General features: G+C 34.3%; 3 protein-coding genes across 4 annotated transcripts; all 3 read left to right on the top strand.

Moving 5' to 3' along the window:
- The first annotated feature begins 1,958 nt into the window (after window positions 1-1,958).
- LOC105632205 (long chain acyl-CoA synthetase 6, peroxisomal) lies at window positions 1,959-9,743 on the top strand. Its single transcript, XM_089724524.1, has 23 exons — window positions 1,959-2,321; window positions 2,855-2,915; window positions 3,004-3,081; window positions 3,224-3,295; window positions 3,365-3,446; window positions 3,672-3,777; window positions 3,861-3,937; window positions 4,453-4,497; window positions 4,601-4,687; window positions 5,272-5,361; window positions 5,478-5,557; window positions 5,626-5,719; window positions 6,121-6,209; window positions 6,299-6,387; window positions 7,275-7,404; window positions 7,497-7,615; window positions 7,717-7,840; window positions 7,927-8,013; window positions 8,428-8,531; window positions 8,618-8,703; window positions 8,833-8,919; window positions 9,005-9,091; window positions 9,192-9,743. The coding sequence occupies exons 1-23, from the start codon at window positions 2,213-2,215 to the stop codon at window positions 9,288-9,290; spliced, it is 2,082 nt and encodes a 693-aa protein (XP_089580650.1). The 5' UTR covers window positions 1,959-2,212; the 3' UTR covers window positions 9,291-9,743.
- A 1,111-nt stretch (window positions 9,744-10,854) lies between these two features.
- CLC-D (chloride channel D) lies at window positions 10,855-18,764 on the top strand. 2 transcript variants are annotated; one of them, XM_020678478.3, is made up of 23 exons: window positions 10,855-11,347; window positions 11,486-11,558; window positions 12,278-12,499; window positions 12,598-12,644; window positions 12,736-12,834; window positions 12,940-13,014; window positions 13,276-13,364; window positions 13,637-13,777; window positions 13,877-13,947; window positions 14,050-14,129; window positions 14,237-14,386; window positions 14,550-14,609; window positions 14,710-14,784; window positions 15,512-15,663; window positions 15,966-16,101; window positions 16,174-16,305; window positions 16,554-16,631; window positions 16,714-16,769; window positions 16,861-16,947; window positions 17,031-17,187; window positions 17,288-17,389; window positions 17,471-17,512; window positions 18,270-18,764. In XM_020678478.3, exons 1-23 carry the CDS (start codon window positions 11,171-11,173, stop codon window positions 18,273-18,275), a joined length of 2,307 nt encoding a protein of 768 aa, XP_020534137.1. In that variant the 5' UTR covers window positions 10,855-11,170; the 3' UTR covers window positions 18,276-18,764. The 2 variants fall into 2 exon arrangements, with proteins under 2 accessions (XP_020534137.1, XP_012069592.1); XM_012214202.4 differs by having other exon boundaries at window positions 17,471-17,517.
- A 924-nt stretch (window positions 18,765-19,688) lies between these two features.
- Window positions 19,689-21,846, top strand: LOC105631961 (sugar transport protein 8). The gene is made up of 3 exons (XM_012214204.4): window positions 19,689-19,950; window positions 20,054-20,373; window positions 20,532-21,846. Exons 1-3 carry the CDS (start codon window positions 19,818-19,820, stop codon window positions 21,624-21,626), a joined length of 1,548 nt encoding a protein of 515 aa, XP_012069594.1. The 5' UTR covers window positions 19,689-19,817; the 3' UTR covers window positions 21,627-21,846.
- The last annotated feature ends 352 nt before the right edge of the window (window positions 21,847-22,198 follow it).

The raw sequence follows: 22,198 nt of genomic DNA, 5'->3' as shown, positions 1-22,198 counted from the left end.
GTTTTTCTGGGAAAAAAATATTTTAAAATTTTATTTTCAAATAATTAAGTGAAATTTATAACTAATTGAAACTGTTAAGAACGTGCAGCGTTTTAATAAAATTGGAATTATTTGAATATGAAAATATAAAATCAAGTACGAGAATACATATGTCTTTTTCAGAATATAATTAATAAATGAAAGAAAATTCTTATGGAAAGAAAATAATACTCACTAATAAAAAGGAGCATGAAAAGTTACTGTCCGTGGATAACTTATTTTATTTTATTATTTTAATAAAGGCTCAAACGATTAGTCTTAAGTTTATTTGAGGATGCAATTTTGTTTTTTTTTTTTTTTTTCTTTTTTTAACAAAGTGATTGTACTTCATCTCGTGAATTTAAAATATGCTTCAAATGATTTTTTTTAATTTAATAATTTTTGAAAAATTCCAATGTAAAAACTAAATGGCAATATTGGCCACGTATTCTTTAGAGAAAACTTACAATAAAGGTTTCTATTTTCTTCAATAAATCGTTAGAAATCTACTCGTCGTAAAAACATGGCTTTTACTACAGTAAAGAATTAATAAATTCTGTATTAATATAGAACTACATTTGAGCGACGCATCGTTTATTTCAATTTACTATAATATTGGTTATCTATTAAATAGGTCTTTTATTTTTTACTATTTCTTTTACATTTTTTTAAATAATTTCTTTGTATCTTTAAAAGCACCCATATATGTCTAAATTCATTATTCATTCACACATATATATATATATATATATATTATTGCGATTTATATAAATATTAAAAATCAGACTATCAAATACCTTAAAATTATATAATCTCCCATGAAAATATGTAAAATCAATTTCACTTTAAGGATAGATGATTAAAAAATTTATATTTAAATATCATAGAATATTATGGTTTATATATATATATATATATAAAATATTTAAAAGTTAATTGAAATTTTAGAATTATGCAACTTTTCTTAAATCTAAAGTAAATTTGGCATTATAAAAAACAAAAGAAAGCAAAATAATTGTTGTTAAATTTTAATAAATTTATTTTAAAGTATGAATTAAGATCTTGAAGTTTGACTCGTTTTCACTGTTTAAAAAGGTTTAAATGAAATTTTAAATGTAAAAATTAATATTTAAATAATTTAAATCTAATACATGATAAAATTGTATATGGGTATTGAAACTTTTAATTTGTTTTTATAATTTTATTCTTCTTATTTTATTAAAAATAATTGATAAAGTAAATGTCTTTTTGAATTCAAAAATAATAATAATAAATTAAAAAATGTAAGTTAATTTTTATTTCTAAAAAAATGAATACAACCCGTTTTAAAAGTAAAATGTCATTTTAATTTTTTTAAATCTATAGATTATATTTAATTGTATTAATCTAACGATGAATAAACACTTACGATTGATACAGGACATCTCAATTCTCTACACTAATTTCACCCTAAAAAATTATACTATATTTTTTATCAATTTAGTTGATAAATAAATTTATAACTCTGTTTTGGATAAATCATTCTCAAATTGTTTCAGTGAGAATTGGTGTATCCTATACAAAAAAACAATTGGAGTCCACAATCCACTATAAGAATTACTGTATTTGTGTTGTATTATCCTCTGTATATAGTTAAATTCATACCACTCTTCATCATTATCGATCATGATCAAACATTAAAAGAGAGTGATGTTTCATCAAATACTCCTATTGTTACCACTTAATATGGATAATAGAAATTGTATTTTTCACAGCGAAATGTTTAAAAGCTGTCCAGTGCTTTTCATTTTTAAAGATCTTTCCATCATGTCTAACTACAAACAACAGTATTAAACTGAGGATACTTCTGAATTCCGAACGATATAACTTGTAAGGATCGCGTCGATGAATGTCTTCTCATCTTTCGTGGCGACAAGTGATTTGCCTTATGCATGGATGCCGCGCGTACACAAGTTTTATCCAAAAATGGATATTGAGTTGGTTTTTCGCATCATAACGAATGGTCAACTTATTTCAGAGTATTCCATCACCATCCTTAAAAAGCGTGCCTTCATTTTCCTTCTCTTTTTCTTCGTTATCTCCTATCATTAGCATTTGGGATTCCCGGAAAACAAACAGAAAACAGATTATTCTCTTCGAGAACTGCCGTTGTTTTTTCTGCTGCTGCTTGCAAACATCGGGAAAGTGAGAGATTATGGACTCAGCTAAACGTCGTATTGAAGCCATTCAAGGCCATTTTATCGCCGCTGGTGATTCTCCTTCTCTCCTCCATCTCAACCCCACAGCTGACGAGTTCTTCTCTGGTAAGTCTTTCTGTTCTAGAAACAACAATGTATTTTAACTTTTATGTGTCTATTTGTGTATACCTTTGCTTTGACATAAAAAAACAATCATGTTCTGCGTTAAAAGAAATCGTTCTTTCGTCATTGTGGTTGCTCTTTTCGTTTATAATCTGCGGTTTCTGTGTGGTCGTTGTGGGTTGTGGAAAGCAGTGATTTTTTTTGTTGTAAAAAAGCATTCTTTACGAGTCGCTAATCACTTATGATTTTTTTTTTTATTATTATTATTGGATGGATTATTAAAGATCCTCTGATCTAATAACAAATAGCTCTGTTATGATTTCTTGACTGCTTTAGCTTTAGGATGCAGGCAGAAAAGCCAATCGCGTAATCAAGTGTATTTTCATTTGATCATGTTTATAATCTAATAATCAATGTATTTCAGCCTGATTGGTTCTGCGTATCTTCTGTTTGTGTACTTTTCTTGTTTCCTGTCATGTTTTTCTTCTGAATATCCTGGATTAGTATAATTAATTCTGGCATTGCACTCTGAGCAGAGCAGGGCTATAGTGTTGTGCTTCCAGAGAAATTACATGCAGGAAAATGGAACGTATACAGGTAGGTATTAACAATAATTCCTGAAATTTCTGGGAACACTCGTTAGGTCCTTTAAACTGTTCTTTATTTTATTAATTTGTTGTGGCAGGTCTGCCCATTCTCCATTGAAGCTGGTGAGCAGATTTCCAGAGCATCCTGATATTGGTACATTGCATGATAATTTTGTGTAAGAATCCTTCCTTTGCTCGATTTATTTATGTTTGAAGTTCCTCAATGTCAACTACAATTGTTTCTGTTGTATGTAGAGCATTCAGTTACCTCTGTTTAGTCTTCATACAGTAATGGTTTCCCCCACATTGTGACTGTAGGCGATCAGTTGATGCTTTTAGGGATTACAAATATCTGGGTACACGAATTCGGGTTGATGGAACAATTGGAGAGTAAGTCTCCTGTTAGCTAAATGAAGTTCATAATTTGGTATTAAGTTAACTTATCCATTTAGATTGTAGGTATAAATGGATGACATATGGAGAAGCAGGTACTGCACGAACGGCAATAGGTTCTGGCCTAATGTATCATGGAATTCCAAAGGCGAGTATCCAAACATCAATTATATGCTAAAATAAGCTCCATCTAACCTTGTTTTATTTTTTCCTTTTTATATATATATATATATATATAATGATCAAACGTAGCTGTTGTTGGTTTAATTCTTTTCTTTATATATATATATTTGTATTCTACATACAAATATCTGACTGGTGTTCTTAGTTGATCCTTCGTGACTCCTGATTATTATTGAATTGAATATTGCAGGGATCTTCTATTGGACTATACTTTATCAACAGACCAGAATGGCTCATTGTTGATCATGCCTGCTCAGCATACTCTCTTATATCAGTTCCTCTATATGACACTCTTGGTCTGTCGATAGATAAACAAGAACATTAGTTGATCTTTGCTTGCTTCTTTGGACCTTAAAATCAACAGTTGTCTACTCTGCAGGTCCAGACGCTGTCAAGTTTGTTGTAAATCATGCTGAAGTGCAAGCTATATTTTGTGTCCCGCAAACTTTGACAATAGTGAGTTAAATCTGTACCCTTCTTAGTGGCCTTGAAGATATAATATTATTTCTTTTCGGGGTTCTAAACTTTGTTGCATTGATATAGAATTAAATCTGTACCCCCCAAAGTGCTGGTTGAACCTTCATCACAATTATTCTTTCCATTTCTTCCTAATTTACACTCCTTTTTTTAGTTCTTTCCTTCTCTCTCTCTCTCTCTCTGTTTCCTCTTTTTTTTCTTCCATTTTTTTTTTTGTGTTGGGGGGGGGGGGGGGGGGGGGGGGTTGTTCATTGTGCATAGTCCAAACAAATATAATAAGACATTCTTAACCTTTCATCAATGTGGAATTGCCGCAGTCATTTACAGATTTAACATTGCAGCTTCTTAGTATCATCCCTTTAATGTATACATGTTAAATTATTGCTCGCCTTCACTACTCATTGTTTTCCTATTTCATCTTTTGCATTTTTATATATTTATGAAAGTAAATCCTTCTGAGTTCTGATTATTGCTACATGGTTGGAATTTTGCAGTTGCTGAGCTTCTTGTCTGAAATTTCAACTGTCCGTCTAATTGTGGTATGTTAAACTCATAGAATGGAAATAAATCTGATGGGTTGTTTTCCATATATAGAGCCAAGTTTGATTTTGACTGTTCTCATTTGTTTTTCCTGTTAAACAGGTTGTTGGAGGGATGGATGATCAAATGCCATCTCTTCCTCCATCAAGTAAAATTGAGGTTCTAACATACTCAAAACTACTTAGTCAGGTAACTATACATCCCTTATCGTCACATGACATCCTTAATTGTTTCCAGTGACATGCATGAAATGATACTTATCATTAAATTATATAACCACTACTTGAAAAATACAAGATATTAGAGCATGTGATTTCTCCTCTCTCTCTATATTTGCAAGATCCCATTCATTGGTGTTTAATCTTCTTTTTAGACAGCTAGTTGGCAGCTGTCTACAATGAACATTAACTTGTTGGGGCCCATAAAAAAGTGCAGGAAGCTGGGCTAGGGCAATAACTTGATCACATTGGGACTTGAAGCTATTCATGTAAATTATTGATGTCTGTTAGACCACATTCCTTGAAGCTCAAAGTATTTAAGTAGTTTACACATGCATGAATGCTTGTGGATTTGTTCATATTCCTTTATCTTGATTTGGGTGAACTCCAATTACCTTCGTTGTAGATCAAGTGCCATTTTTTGGTGTTATTTTTCTAAAATAAATCAAGTTGCTTCTAAGCCTGTGATATTAGAGAAGCTTAGGTTTTTCAAATTTTTTTTTTCACTTTTTATCATTAACATAATTATTTGTCACGCGAATGGCTTGCTTTTAGGGCCACAGTAATCCTCACCCTTTTTCCCCACCAAAACCTGAAGATGTTGCTACAATTTGCTATACAAGTGGTACTACTGGGACACCAAAGGTATGATTCTTCCATAAATTTCAACCTTTCGATTTTGAAGCTAGAGAAGTTTTTGGAATTGATTTTACTGCTTATTGCAACTAATATACAATTTTATTATTGTTGAACTATGCAAGGGAGTTGTATTGACCCATGGAAACTTGATAGCAAATGTTGCTGGGGCCACTATTACTAATAAATATCATCCATCGGATGTGTGAGTACTATAGCTTTGGCTATCACATACATGATAACCGCTTGGCTGAATTACTTGTGATTTTGCAGTTGTATATCATACTTGCCTTTGGCACATATTTTTGAACGAGCACATCAGATCTTGTCAATATATTACGGAGTTGCTGTTGGATTTTACCAAGGAGTATGTTATTGAATTAAATTTTTCTCTGTTTGTTTCTTGGATTTGTATTGTGGTTGCTTTTTTTTTTTTTTTTTTTTTTTTTTTTATATATATGATCAATATCATGCTGCTACATATGCTGATTTGCATTCAAATGATGCTTGGTCATCCCACAATGTATGTGCATTTGAGTCATAGGAAAATCCACTTCGTCTGCTGTTGACTATCTTCAGCAGTTATGCACTCACTGTAGAAGTTCTTGTATATCCAATGTTTTCATACTGGAAACGTAATCATTCTGATCCAAATGAATTCAACCATGCATTGTCAATAACTGCAAAGTAGAAAACATAGTTTTTTCATGCATCAAATTTGGTTTCTATTCCTGAGCAATAAATAAGGCTTCTAACCTATGCATGCAGGATAATATGAAACTGATGGATGATATGGCTACTTTAAGACCCACTATCTTCTGCAGTGTTCCTCGGCTGTATAATAGACTATATACTAGGTGAATTTACTATCCGCTGCTGCTGAATTTTTCTAATTTGTCGCAACTGTTGTGGTTTTGTGTTAATTGATTATATACATTTGTTACAGTATCACTAGTGCTGTAAAGACTTCTGGTCCATTAAAGGAGAGGTTATTCAATGCTGCCTACAATGCTAAGAAGCAAGCAATTTTGAATGGTAGAGAATAGTTTATGGGGCTTCTGTTACTTTCTACTGTGAGCTTTTCATTTCTAGTCAATAATATTTGTATCAACATGGTGAAAATTTCATTCATCGCTATACTATTCTGTGATTTCTGGCGGACGCTTTCAAAATTCTGATAGGTATAAGATTATGTTGACCTGTAATGAGGACAGACATTCCAGAATTTATAAATTTACAGAAAAATCTTGTGAGGCAAAAGACAAATTTCTCTGTCATTTGTATTTGAAGGTGAATTCTGAAGGCTGAGAATGAAGTAGTTGATCAATTACTGCTCTAGAAGATTAAATTTTTTCATTTACACTGGAAACAATTAAGCCAGGCAAACATTTAATAGGCATGTGCATATGCGTCTCACTATTGGCTGCACTAACACTTGAACTTTTTGCTGTTGGTGAGGGTTCATATAAACAGATTTTATATCTCTAATACCCATGTGAAACCAATGGGGCTTCAATATGTGAATGCTTGCCCATCATTACCTTGTGTTGGAAAGTAATTAACCAAAATGGGGATGTAAAAGATTTGAACCTGGCTCGCTTGGTCAAGGAAAATTCAACCTCACAAAAGAAAAAGCAAGTTCAATCCATATTTACTGATTCAGTTTTATTTTATGATTTAAACTTCAAGATAGTTGTTGGCTAAGCTAGAGCAACTTATAACATAAGGATGACATCTCTGAAATGGTTGATAACTCAAAAAGTTTCGCGTCATGCTGTATCATAAGTAACTTCAGGTTCAGCATCAGAAAGTGGATTTCAAATGTTATAATTTTGGAGCTTGATAATGATTATTATCAAATGTGAATCTCTTGCTTGCTTCTTAGATGCTTAATGGTTGTACCACATGTACAATTTTTACAGGCAAGAGTCCATCTCCAATGTGGGACAGGTTGGTGTTCAATAAGATAAGGGAAAGACTTGGTGGGCGAATTCGTTTCATGCTATCAGGTGCTTCACCCTTGTCTCCTGATGTCTTGGAGTTCCTGAAAATGTAAGTTGATAGATTTTAGCATATTGAATATTACTTGGATGCAGTTTTATTTTGCTTTCTGATTTTGTGATACTTTCTGTATTGCTTTGCAGCTGCTTTGGTGGTCGAGTAACCGAAGGATATGGCATGACTGAAACTTCTTGTGCTGTGAGTTCCATGGATGAGGGTGACAACCTAACCGGCCATGTTGGCTCTCCTAATCCGGCCTGCGGTGAGTTATGTGGTGTTACATACCTGTGAAGTTGTGTTTCTTGTGAATTAATGATGCTGCTTTGGGATAAGGTTATTATATAATTTATACTTCTGTTTCAGAAATAAAGCTCGTGGATGTTCCAGAAATGAACTATACATCTGATGATCAGCCTTATGCTCGTGGTGAAATCTGTATAAGGGGTCCTGTTATTTTCCAAGGCTATCATAAAGATGAAGCACAAACGTACTTACCTTACCTGTCGCCTGTTCGTTTTGCTGTTGAGTTGGCCATGCGCTGAGCAAAACTGTTTACATAATTATGTTGTGCAGGAGAGAAGCAATTGATGAAGATGGGTGGCTTCATACTGGAGATATAGGATTATGGTTACCTGGAGGTCGTCTAAAGATTATCGATAGGTGAAATTTTGTCTCTAAGTAATTGTCTTTCTTTGAATTAATAATTAATATTGAACCAAAGGCACGCTCCCCAGATTCCCATATACATTAGCATTGTACATAAGATTGCTATTGACCTTTAACTATTTAGAACTAGCTAGTTTATAGATCATGTTGTCTTAGTTATTTGCTATAGTTTAAGCATCTAACTTTTGCTTCTGGAAAAGACAAAGACTACTTGTTATCTTAGTTTAAGATCCAAATATTTTAAAATTGAGGTAACTGTGGAATTTTAGGCAACATCCCAATGGAGGGCAAATGTCAAAGAAGCTATATTTATTTATTCAATAATTTTTTGGTTTGGAGTTTGGTGCTTATGCTTTGGAGCATATGTGGCTTTAAAATTTGAATGGAAATACTTGTATGTTGGTTCAGGAAGAAGAACATTTTTAAACTGGCACAGGGAGAGTACATAGCTCCAGAGAAAATTGAGAATGTATATGCCAAATGCAAATTCATTGCTCAGTGTTTTGTGTATGGTAGGCAAATGAATTTTTAATTATGGTTCTTTTTCTTTCTCTCTGTCTTCACTTTGCCTGCTAAATTTTTATGTTTATATTTGCAGGGGACAGCCTGAACTCCTCTTTGGTAGCCATTGTTTCAGTGGACCACGGTGCATTGCAAGCATGGGCAGACTCTGAAGGCATTAAGGTAGGAACATTATACTTGCAAGTCAGAATTTGTATATAAAATGTTCTCTGGCAATTTGTATATACTTGTAAGGCATTAAGGCATGTACACTAGGAACTTGCTAATGGTTCTCTGGCAATTTGTGTGTAGTATGAAAATTTGGAGCAACTATGCAATGATCCAAGAGCAAGGGCCGCTGTCCTTGCAGTCATGGATGCTGTTGGAAGGGAAGCTCAGGTAATGTCTTGAAGGCAAAAGATTGTATTCATAGCTTTGAATTTTCTGCTTGAGCTCTCCATGGATCGGACAAATTTTCTTGCAGCTCCGAGGTTTTGAATTTGCAAAAGCTGTGACTCTAGTGCCGGAACCATTTACGATAGAAAATGATCTTTTGACTCCGACATTTAAGGCAAGTGTACATCTAAGAACATTTTAAACATGTCAAAACTGTAGAGCGGAAAAAACAAAAAAAGCCTTGGCAGCAACTCACAGTCTTCTCTTACTTGCAGATTAGGAGACCGCAAGCAAAAGCGTATTTTGAGAAAGCAATATCACAGATGTATTCAGAGCTTGCGACGTCTGATCCCTCTCCTAGAGGGAGGTTGTGAAGTTGGCAAACGAAAGCATTGAAAAGTCGAATCATGCCAATCAATTTCATGGCATCGTTCGCATGACAATAAGTTCAAGTTCTTCAGCTTGGATCGACATATAGAAGAGCTTATAGGCTGCTGGAGAATTCTGCAACTACTTTTTTTCCGTTTTGTTTTTGCCCCTCTCTGAATAGAAGGGCCTATAGCCTCTTGCACGTATAATTTGTTTCCAGAAAATAAATAGGAAAGAAGACATCATTATAGGAGGATGATTTTGGATGTGACAAGGCATTGCCATAACCATTGACAGCCATCTTCTGCTGCTGTTGAAACCAATCTGTAAGTTACATATGGACATCATATTTTACATATCTCAATTTGATTGGCATTTTGATAGTTTTAGGTGGACTATTTTCCTTCCCTGTTGGATCTTTACAATCTACAATAAAAGTACAAAAAATATTATCTCCATTTCTCTTTATGGAGTCCTTTCTAATTACTCTGTTGGGACGATTCATAATGAAATGGGCGTTTGCCTGCCTATCTGCCAGTCTTGTGAATGACCAATCATGGGTTAGAAGTAGTTATTACTAATTGCAAGCTTATAAGGTTGGACTCTGTTTTATTATTTAACCGGTAAGACTGACAGAATTTGTTAGATATAGGAACACGGTAGTAGTCGTTGCATCGACTTTCAACCTTTCATGAATTTCGTATTCATAGTTTAATGAGCGATTCAAAATTAGAGACTTAATTTTCAAGTCAATATAATTTTAATAGTCGAAGAGCTAAATAGTATCAAACTAAAAATTCAGTATGATTAAATTTTTCTTACAATTCAATTCGACTTGGCGAAAATAATGTTTTTTCTCACATAATATATTTCAAACATAGATGACATGGAATTTCACAAATAGCTAAATGAGAAAATACAAAATGGAATAAAATTGTTACATCTTTGATTTTGACAGATAGATTAAGAATAAGAAAGAAGCTTGGCTTTGAAGAGGAAGTAGTGTATAAGCAAAACGACAAGACAACACTGCCACGATACTGATTCCCATTTCCCAACTAAAAGTTTTTGTTTGGTGGGGGAAAATGCATGAAAATGGTGGAGTCTCTGCTCATTTCTCACTTCTCGTGGTACACATTTCTTATTTTCTCTGTGCTAATACAGGCACACTTCCATTTACGAGGTCAAATGATGTGAATTAATCTTTTTAAAAATCAGAGTAAACTTACTATTTAGTATTCAATATTTCAGAGTTGGAATATTGCTGTCTAAGAATGCCACGTGTCCAAAAAAGGGGCGAGTATGTATGTGCGTGTTTTAATTAATTAATTCATATTCGTATGACATTTTAACGGTAGGTCCAATTGAAATACATTACCTGTGTGTCGTCGAAGCATTTAAATCATATCCCATTATGCTTTAATCAAACGTCCACGTCACACGCTCCAGTAACCGACAAGATCTCACATACGCTTCGCTGTAGAAGAACACAACCCCACGGCGCACCACTACCACTCGTAATGGTATTGCCGGTAATAATAAAAGTGAAGAGTTAAATATTACTAACAGAGAACGGTAAGACACAAAAGAGAGTGAGAGAAAACGTGAAGTCTACTCAGGATTCTACGCTACTGTGACCCTTTTGTTGTCTCTCTCTCGCGCGCTTTCTCCTCTCCAACTGATTCTTCAGTTTCATTTCCATCTCTTGTTTAACAGGATTATTTACATTCAGAGACTTTGAATTCTCGCGGTGCAATCAGTTGCTTGCTGATCTGTGTTTGGTGATTTCCGGATGCTGTGCAGCATCATTATATATATCATATCCGATTTGGTGCCAATTAGGGTTTAGGATAGGGTTTGATTTCGAGAGAGAGATTGGTTGATAATGTTATCGAATCATCTACAGGATGGAATCGAGACCGCTAAGCTGTTATGGTCTCGAATTCCAAATTCAGAGGATGGTGAGTTCGAGAGAGTTGGTCTCTTGAGCACAAGCGATGGGAGACCTGTGGAGAGCCTTGATTACGAAGTTATTGAGAATTATGCGTATCGAGAAGAACAGGTTTGTGTTTCTGCTATTCTGCTTTTCGCGCACACGTATGCATTAATCGGGACTTCGATTCTTTTTTAGAAAAAAAAAAAAAAATTCTCTCCTCACTTTAATCGCTATTCGTCCTGGTTTCTTTTTTGGGACGTGCAGGCGCAGAGAGGGAAACTTTATGTTGGATATTGTGTAGCTGTGAAGTGGTTATTTGCTTTGCTCATTGGTATCGGTAAGCGTTCTTAAGATTTTGGTATTGGATTCAAGTTTATAGATCGATCTGGAAACTTTCCCGAATTCATTGTTATTACTTATTTTGCGGTTTGGTACTTTTGTTATCTGTTCATCTTTTACTTAGATATTCATTAAGTCTAGTTAGCTTTATTATGAGCTGTGCGCCTGATGTATTATATTCATATTTTCAAGAAGCGAATAGATATAACTGAAGAATAGCTTTGCGAAATTTTTTTGTTACACAGTGAATGGGGCGATCTTTAGGATTGCTTTTCTTATATATGGTCAGGCATAAACTTCACCATTCGTGCTTGTAAATTAGAATAAATAATGATATATTCGAGTATGTTTTTCATATGCCCCTGATGTGGTATTGATTATCTGCTGAAGATTCAACCAATGGAGTATGATTTCTATCGAGATTTTCCCTACAAATTTTTTTGGGGATAAAGTTGGACGAAGTAGAATTATGATGTTGTAGTTTTTAACAATGAATGTGAAGTTATAGTGGATAAAATTCGTCTCTGTAAATTGATTCTTCTGGATTTAAATTGCTAAATGTAAATCAAAATGAAGCCCAGATGCATAATTTCAATTGCTTTCACTGGAGAGCATTTAAAAGTTTAGAGTTAAAATATTTTTTTGGTGACATTTCTTCTCCTTCTTCTTTTCTGATATCTTTTTTTTTTTTTTTTTTTTTTTTTTTTTGGCTTATAGGTACTGGATTAGCTGCAGTTTTCATTAATCTATCTGTTGAGAACTTCGCTGGCTGGAAATTTTCACTGACTTTTTCTATAATACAAAAATCATATTTTGCCGGCTTCATAGTATATGTATTAATTAACTTGGCTTTAGTCTATTCATCTGTATATATTGTCACACAATTTGCGCCCGCAGCAGCAGGATCTGGTATTCCTGAAATTAAAGGTTATTTGAATGGTAAGCTGAAAAGCTCAATTGGCTTGTCTTAGTGTCACTAATCAATGAGTTATTCCTACTATAATCCATGGAGATGCTAATCAACATTAATTGTATAGGAATCGATATTCATGGAATTCTACTTTTCAGAACCTTGATTGGAAAGGTTTAATGGACTTCTTATCATAAACTTTCTTGTTTAGGATTTTCTGATTATTCATATTTCAATCTTAATTGTTCTCACTTGATGTTTATAGATATTTGGAAGTATTGGTTCTGTGGGAGGGGGTCTTGCTTTAGGCAAAGAAGGTCCCCTTGTTCATACTGGTGCTTGTATTGCTTCTTTACTTGGACAAGTAAGAATCACTTCTTGGAGTTTACTTTGTTTCAGAACTAAAACATATGTTTGCAGAACTTTTTAATGTTTGCCACAATAACCTAAGTTTCAATTGTCAATTTAGGGTGGATCCACCAAATTTCATCTAAGTTCCAGGTGGTTACAAGTTTTCAAAACTGATCGTGATCGCCGTGATCTTGTGAGTAACTTACCCCTTGATGTAATTAAGCTTTTACGTTTTGATGGGAGATTGCACTTTTGGATTTATTTGCTTGTTACATCTCCTTGGAAACCCTTTTACTCGCCAAGTGGTTGTAGCCAAATAGATGTTGGATATTATGTCATGCAGAAACATTGTAGCTTGGGTACCATTTTATTATGGTCTCTCATTTTTCTAAGAATAGAGGTGATTCACATCTTTATTGTGCTCATTTTTTGATTCATCTAATGTTTTGAAAAGGTGACTTGTGGATGTGCAGCTGGAGTTGCAGCTGCTTTTAGAGCTCCTGTTGGTGGTGTATTGTTTGCATTAGAAGAGGTTACATCTTGGTAAGACAGTTTTATCCTTGGTTATATGGTTAACCTTTTGTAACAAAGAGCAAAGAAATAAAATTTAGGTTATGTTGGATGCAATTGATTTTTAATTGTGCAAGCATGGTTTATTTGCCATTGTTATTCATCAGATATATATGCTATTGCCAATGTGTTATATGCATTCCCATGTTTTCCTTTAAATTTTTTGACAGTTTGGTCAGTCTACTCATAGTTTTATGTCAAAAATTTGAATGCCTCTTACATTTGTTTCTGTTTTGTGCTTTAAGGTGGAAGAGTCAACTTATGTGGCGTGTCTTTTTTACTTCCGCTATTGTGGCAGTGGTAGTGCGTACTGCAATGGGATGGTGTAAGAGTGGAAAGTGTGGGCATTTTGGCTCGGGTGGTTTTGTTATATGGGACATATCAGAGTTGATACTCAGACTCTTCTCTTTCCCTATTGTTATACCCTACTGTGAGCTTTTACAGTTTGTCTAAGTTCTATTTGTTGTTATTTCTTTTCTGGACAGTGGTCAAGAAGACTACTCTTTTGGGGAATTACTTCCAATGGCTGTTATTGGTGTTATTGGTGGTCTACTTGGTGAGTAACCATATCCTTACCCTGACATTGTCTTCTTTTCCATTTTCATTTAATTGCAAAAAATTTTTTATTTGTTTAATTTCGTCGCTCTTGAATTTTCAGGAGCATTATTTAACCAGCTCACACTTTATATTACTAAATGGCGCCGAAATTACTTGCACAAGAAAGGCTCCCGAGTGAAGGTAAAATTTAGGATAATCATGGAATCCTGTTCTTTCCTTTTTGGTTGTGCACTATTATCTCAAATTTCAATTTGTATACTCCAATTATAATTATAACATTGTCACAGATTGTTGAAGCATGCCTAGTCTCTGTGATAACATCTGCTATTTCTTTTGGATTACCACTTCTAAGAAAATGCAGTCCATGCCCTGAATCAGATCCTGACTCTGGTATTGAGTGCCCACGGCCTCCGGGAATGTATGGAAATTATGTAAATGTAAGAGCTAGCCTTGACATTCACTCTTTTTGGTGATTTTATTTTGTATGTCCTCATCTCAAAAATTTTCATGATCACAACTTGAACGTAATAGGTTTAGTACAACACAGTGTACTTTCTGCAGATGACCAAGATATTCTGATTTTGATTTTCTGACTTGCAGTTTTACTGTGGCAAGAGCAACGAGTACAATGATCTTGCAACAATTTTCTTTAATACTCAGGTATCATCAGAATTGTGAAAGCCCTTCTTCATTGCTTTACATTTGGGTTTCACATGTCGGTCCATTTTTTCATTTTAATGCAGTTATAATGTTCTTACAGGATGATGCTATAAGGAATCTGTTTAGTGCGAAGACAATCCATGAGTTCAGTGCCCAAAGTTTATTAACATTTCTGGTAGTATATTTTTTTTTCCTTATTTTCACATGAGAAGATTAGTCATATCGCATCTGTGATTTTTTTTAAATTGATTCAATTGTTCTCAGGTCTTTTGCCAGGCACTGAGCCTTGTTGCTCTTTTGCTTTATGCTTTAATTTTAAAATTTGAAATTAATAGACTTTTCTTCTCCAGTCACTCCATAAGTGCTGCAGCTGGCTACCAGGCTGCTTTCTGGAAAAGAAAATTAATGCTATTTTTTTTTTTTTTTTTTTTGTATTCTGAAAATGAAGTATGATGATATTTTTCAAAGTCCAAAATTTTAATTACTACAGGTCCACAATAAAGTCTCAGGAAGCTTTAGGTCTAGGTTGTTCGGAATCAGAATGGGGGATCTGTCTTGTGTATACATTTGATGGTTGTTCTTATTTTTATATTTTGAATTTCTCAAGAAAGAGCTCTAATTTACCTCCTGATGTCTTTTGTACAGAACTCAGCACTTTCTTTCTTATTTTCATCTTTGTAGTTTGTTCTGATACTCATTTTGGTTATCTAAATCCAATCCAGTTTCTTTTATACTATCTACTTCCCTGCTTATTCAGCTTATGCTCTCTGACCTTATTATGTTGTTGATTTTTTTTTTCCAATTATTTTATGGTTAAACTAACCAGAAGAGGGTTTATGATCATATTTTAATATCTTCATCCAATTGAGTGAATTTTGTGCATCTGTTTATAATGTTTACAGGTGATGTTTTATACCCTAGCTGTGGTGACATTTGGCACAGCAGTTCCTGCTGGTCAGTTTGTCCCTGGAATAATGATAGGATCAACATATGGACGCATTGTCGGCATGTTTGTTGTTAAATTTTACAACAAGCCCAACATTGAGGAGGGAACGTGAGTCTCTTGCTTTGGTTCTGTGAAATTTTCAACAGTAAGACGTATTTCGTTGATGACACATTTTCTATGCACTCACAAAAGCTTTGCTTTTATGCTGGATAAAAAACAATAACCAACTCATGGTTTTTTTCTTTTTTTCATGCATATCATAAAATTGTCCCTCATTTATTTATTTATTTATTATACTGCATTCCTTGCTCAATATGGTTGACTTTTACCTTCTATCCATGAAAAACTATTGCCTCAATACTATTTTCTTCTTTCTGAACTATGCTGTATGCGTCCTGGTCAACTTGTAGATATGCTTTGTTGGGCGCTGCTTCCTTCCTTGGAGGTTCTATGCGTATGACAGTCTCATTATGTGTCATAATGGTTGAGATCACAAACAACTTGAAGCTTTTACCTCTCATCATGCTTGTCCTCCTTATATCAAAGGTAAGCTTTTGAATTGCTTAACATATTTATTGATGAATGTTCTATAAAATCAATCTCATCTTTCCTCTGCAGGCCGTTGGTGATGCTTTTAATGAAGGTCTATATGAAGTTCAAGCTGAATTGAGAGGCATTCCATTACTAGATTCTAGGCCTAAATATCAAATGAGAAAAATGACTGCAAAGGAAGCTTGTGGAAGTCAGAAGGTTATTTTCATTTCAACTGCTTCTCATTTGTGTCTCCCTTTCGCTGGGCGGTTGTTTCAGATACCATCTTGATTGTGTAAAATGAACTACCATGAAGTATATAAATTGTGACTGCTATTGGCATGAGCAATTGACATTTGAACTCTTCAAGCCAATCCTTTTTGTCTTGGCTTTCTTATTTCTTTTCCTCTTCTATTGTGCTGCACACCATCTTCAACTCATTGTGTTTGCTCTTCCATCATTTGAAGGTTGTCTCCTTTCCTCGGGTTGCTAAGGTTGCAGATGTAGTTTCTATCTTACGAAGCAATAAACACAATGGTTTTCCTGTAAGCTTTGCACGGATCTTTGTCGTCTTCTGTTTATGCATGGGATTTCTAAACTATATTCTAATACTGTACTTGCACGTAGGTGATTGATCACACAAGGAATGGAGAAACCCTTGTAATTGGACTTGTTCTTCGCAGGTAGAACTCTTAATTCTCTTTTGGTTTGTGTTGTTTTATTCATTAGAAGCAGAGGCCATGCATCTAATTTAATTTTTGGTTTCCTTGGCAGCCACTTGCTAGTGCTTCTTCAGTCTAAGGTAGATTTTCAGCATAGTCCTTTGCCTTGTGATCCTAGAGGTGCTTCCAGTACAATCAGGTAAAGGGAAGCTTAATACTAGTTATCCTTGCTGTTACTTGATTGACCTTCACACTTGCTGAAACAAGTGGATTCTATCTCAGGCACAATTTCGGTGAATTTGTGAAACCTGCCTCCAGTAAAGGAATTTCCATAGATGATATTCATCTCAGTTCAGATGACTTAGAAATGTACATTGATCTTGCCCCATTTTTGAATCCTTCTCCATATGTTGTCCCTGAGGACATGTCTTTAACAAAGGTGAACCACTTTTTTCCTATTTGTATTTCATAATGTTGCATATGGGGTCTGGGAGTCCCCCAGTTTGTATGATATATTATGCATTTTGCCAATGGCATAGGTATATAATCTTTTCCGCCAGCTAGGATTAAGACATATATTCGTTGTTCCTCGTGCTTCACGTGTGATTGGCTTGATTACCAGAAAGGATTTGCTTATTGAGGTAGGTCGGCATTAATTTCTTCCACATTTTAAATTTAACTGGTCCAGTGTAACGATTGTTCTGTGGCGATTTGTATTATAGGACAATGAGGATTCAGCTAGTATGGAGCTCCAATCAACTAGTGTAAGGTCTCTATGCTGCTCTACTCGTGTTTTCTGTTTGTTCTAATGCATATGCATCAGGGAATTTTTAATTTTATTCAGGACAAGCTAAATAATCCTTTACTTCTGCGTCATAACCATTCAGAATGAATGTAAATTATGATAATGTTTCTTTAAATGCACTTGTCTTTTTAGATCATTGGTGCTGTCAAGCAACATGGTGTCTACTAGATCCCTAATTCATAGATGTATAGCAGTAGCGGCATTAGGAGTTTGCCTGTCAAGGCAACATGAAAAGTTTTCTTCTCTCTTCACTGTCTGTGAAATGGACATGCATATTAAATATCCACACTTTAGGGTGTTGATGTTTTTACCATTTCGGTATTTTCCCTATTTCCTTATTCATGCCTGGTGTTGCTTGATTAAATTTATTATAGACAGCCATTGGGATTGTATCCCAGTGGTCAAGTGTTTGCCCGGTGTTGCAACAGGAGAAGTTATATTACTTTGAGAATTTCCGATGTTTAAGGAAAAAAAAAAAAAACACTGTTACCAGTATTTTGACACGCCAAAACCTTATTTTCTTGTGCATTCATTAAAAAAAAAAAAAAAGAAATCAATTTATCTAATTATTCGTTAACCATCTATGCTGTTATTTAAGTTAAATTAGCGTGTAGTTTTGTTTTGCTCACTGTATTAGTCTGCTGAATTTACTGCCATAAGTGCTGCATTGATTGGTTTTCAACTTCTCTGATCATCTTTTTGATTATTGGTGGCAGAACTAAATATTTAGATAGAAGAATGTTCACTAGGAATACAGATGTGCAGCGCCCACTTATCAATGGTGTATTGATCCGAGATCATGTCCCTGCTTGAAATCGCCATCCAATTCTTCCTCATTGGATCACATTTCCAGCTGATGATGCTGACCGATTATATCCTTGAATACCAATTCTTTTCTCTCACTTCATTTTTTTTGTAATGAAATAGAATATAGATTCTCCTAGGCTTTCATCTCTGTGAATTATTATTCGCTGTCCCCTTCCATGCAGGGGTCGTGAACCACACTTGATCTTATATTTTTGTAATCTATTCAGATATGGGGGGAAAAAAATACAGAAATGCAAATGTTCTCAAAGGAAGCTTTATAGAATTATTTTGTTAGAATGGATAATGCGTTCATGAATTCTGCAAGTGTTCGTGACCAGAGTGAATGGTTCGATGTGAAGTACTTATTATTGAAAAATGAAATAAGATTATTTTATTGGTTTAAATTTAATGCATTAATTGTATGATACACATATTTGTGCTTCTAAGTGGAGCAGCCATGCGATTATCCAAATTTTGAAAATTGATTTCTTCAAAAAATTTTGTAATGATGGTATTTTGTCTGGCCTAATGCGCCTTAAAAACGATATCAAAAACTCAGAATACAATGTCGTTGATAATGAGCCCGAATAATTACGTACTGTCGTTTTTAGGCCTGATGGGCAAATTTTTACCAAAGTAAACGGGTAAATTCTTAGCAAGCAAATGGAGATTAAGAGAATAATTAATTTTTTAAAATTATAAAAAAATTTTATTTTTTATCTCAAAATTAAAAATAACTAATATAAATAAAAATGATTGAAAAAAAGGATCATTTACTGCACTTTATAATTCAAAATAATTTAAGTGGGTCATTTAAATAGACGGTAAACTATTGAAAAAAAATAGAGTTTGAAAACTACTTGTCAAATACCGATGTGTCAATGAGAATTAATGAGGCGCTACCCAGTCTTTCAAAGTAAACGACAATAACAAACGCATCTTGCACTGTCTAGTTGATAAAAAAAAAATAATAATAATAAAATAAAATGGATTGTCTATGCGGAAGAATGTGCTAAATGCCTAAAAAATGAAAACTTTTGTGCATAGAATCTATTTAGACCTTCATTTAGTCTACCAATTAAACTAATCTAAATGATCTTGTGTAAGACTAATCCTCTGAATCTATAATGTGATTCTTGTATGTTTTTCATTAAATCCTCTCTAACAAAAACAGATAATGTTACAGTCAAATGTTTAAAACTGCTAGGACAGAACAGCTAACCTCTCCTAAGCAAACGCTCTGTCTAGTATTCCCCGTTTTTAAGTTTCTAATTTTAGCAATTCTTCCTATATAAACCTATTTACAATCACATTATGCAAAACACTAGTTCCTTTTGCTTTCTTCTCTAATTACCTTTGCTTTTCTTTGTTACTTCAATTCTGAGTTAATCAGTTTCATTAATCTCCTTGCATTGCTGAGAAGTTTAATTAGTTGTGGTTAAGGAAGGTAATTAAAAATGCCAGCCATAGTAATTGCCAGCAATGGCGATATGCCAACTTTCGAAGGAAGGATGACTTTTACAGTCGTCTTATGTGTTATTATTGCAGCTTGTGGAGGCCTAATGTTTGGCTATGACATTGGTGTTTCAGGTACTTTAGTACTAATATTTAAATAAAATAAATAATCTTCTTATAATTATTTCATATTTGTTGGCAAACTAATTAATTATTTTCTTGAATATAAAAATTGCAGGTGGTGTTTCAGCCATGGATGACTTCTTGGTAAAATTCTTTCCTTCAGTTTATGAAAGAAAGAAACATGCACATGAAAACAATTACTGCAAATATGACGATCAATATCTCCAACTGTTCACTTCTTCCTTATACATTGCCGCTCTTGTAGCCAGCTTTGTGGCTTCAAAAACCTGCACTAAGTTTGGCAGGAAACCCACTATGCAATTTGCTTCCTTTTTCTTCATAGCAGGTGTCGCTTTAAGTGCCTTTGGAGTAAATATAGAAATGGTGATTGTTGGCAGGGTTTTCCTTGGCTTCGGTGTTGGATTTGCCAATCAAGTATAACTTCTTCTTCTTCTTCTTCTTCTTCTACAGAGTCTGTTTCGCATTGCTGCTGAAACTGCTTAAAAACAAAATTTAGCAGCTCAAACAGCAATGTTGAAGAGGGCTTAATTAAAATACAAAGAAAAATTAACAGAACTGGCTCATTTTTACAGGCAGTGCCACTATTTCTTTCAGAGTTAGCTCCAGCGAAAGTCCGAGGAGCGCTAAATATTTGTTTCCAACTCTTCATAACAATTGGAATATTGCTTGCAAATATTGTGAACTACTTCGTGGGTGAGATTCACCCATACGGATTTAGAATTTCACTTGGACTTGCAGGCGTACCAGCTTTGATGCTTGGTTTAGGTTCATTAATCATAGTTGAAACACCAACAAGCTTGATAGAGCGTGATAGAGTAGAAGAAGGAAGAGCAGTACTCAAGAAAATCAGAGGAATTGACAATGTCGATCCTGAATTTGATTCTATAGTACACGCTTGTGAGATTGCTAGGCGAGTGACAGACCCTTATGCCAAACTCATGACAAGACCAAGCAGACCACCACTAATCATAGCGATTATGTTGCAAATTTTCCAACAATTCACTGGAATTAATGCGATTATGTTCTACGCACCTGTTTTGTTTCAGACAGTTGGTTTTGGAAATGATGCAGCTCTTCTATCGTCCGTTGTAACAGGAACTGTTAATGTTCTGTGCACTATTGTTTCTGTTGTGGTTGTAGATAGAGCAGGAAGGAGGATTCTTCTTATTGAAGCTTGTTTACAAATGCTTATTACACAGACAGTTATTGGAGTTATATTAATGAAGGATTTGAAACCCACTGGTGATTTACCAAGTTCGGAGGCATTAATTGTGGTGGTTATGGTATGTGTATTTGTTGCTGGTTTTGCTTGGTCATGGGGTCCCTTGGGTTGGTTAATCCCAAGCGAAACGTTTCCTCTTGAAACAAGAACAGCTGGGTATTCATTTGCAGTTAGCTCTAATATGCTCTGCACATTTATAATCGCACAAGCATTTTTGTCCATGCTCTGCAAAATGCAAGCTGGGATTTTCTTCTTCTTCGCAGCTTGGATTGTGGCTATGATGGTATTTGCTCTGTTTTTCATTCCTGAGACTAAAGGTATTCCCATTGATGAGATGGTTGATAGAGTTTGGAAGCAGCATTGGTTCTGGTATAGATTCTTTGACGATGAACATGATGGTCCTGTCAAGAAACCAGCTAAGATGATTCACACTCATATGCCTTGAGATTTTCAGAGCAACCTGAGGAGTTCAATAAGGGGAAGAAAGAAAAAACAGAAAAAAAGGAAAAAAAACAATGAATAATGGAATCTTTAATCTTGTCTTTGTCATTGTGATTAGGCAAAGAATTTGGTGAATAATGTAACCAAATACACACTGCCAGTTTCAGCTAGATGGAACGGAAAGGTTTTATTGGAAAGGAAAGCTGTCCCAGTTGTGTATTTCATTTCATGTTTGACGTTTCAATGATCTGAGAAATAAAAAGACAAAAAAAAAAAAAAAAAAAAAAAAATCGCACCCTACCATCTCTTATTCATTTTGCTTCATCTATTACCTTTTATTGGACTATTATTAGATAAAATAGTTCTTGAGATAAAGAACTAAATAAAATATGAGCTACATATTTCTAGATTAGAAACAGATGCAAGGATTTGTTTTAAAAAAGAAAAAAAAAAAATATATATATATATATATATATAATATTTATTTTAAATTTACCCGAATTTCTGAGCTTAACATGTTGGAGCTTTAATCGGCTCATTTACAGTCGCTAGAGGCACATGCACACACGTTAACTG

The sequence above is a fragment of the Jatropha curcas genome, chromosome 7 (genome assembly GCF_041381405.1).
Source record: "Jatropha curcas cultivar XTBG-Jc1 chromosome 7, XTBG_Jcur_1.0, whole genome shotgun sequence".
NCBI lineage: Eukaryota > Viridiplantae > Streptophyta > Magnoliopsida > Malpighiales > Euphorbiaceae > Jatropha > Jatropha curcas.
The sequence above is the reverse complement of the archived record's forward strand: the minus strand, read 5'-3'. Positions and strand labels throughout refer to the sequence as shown.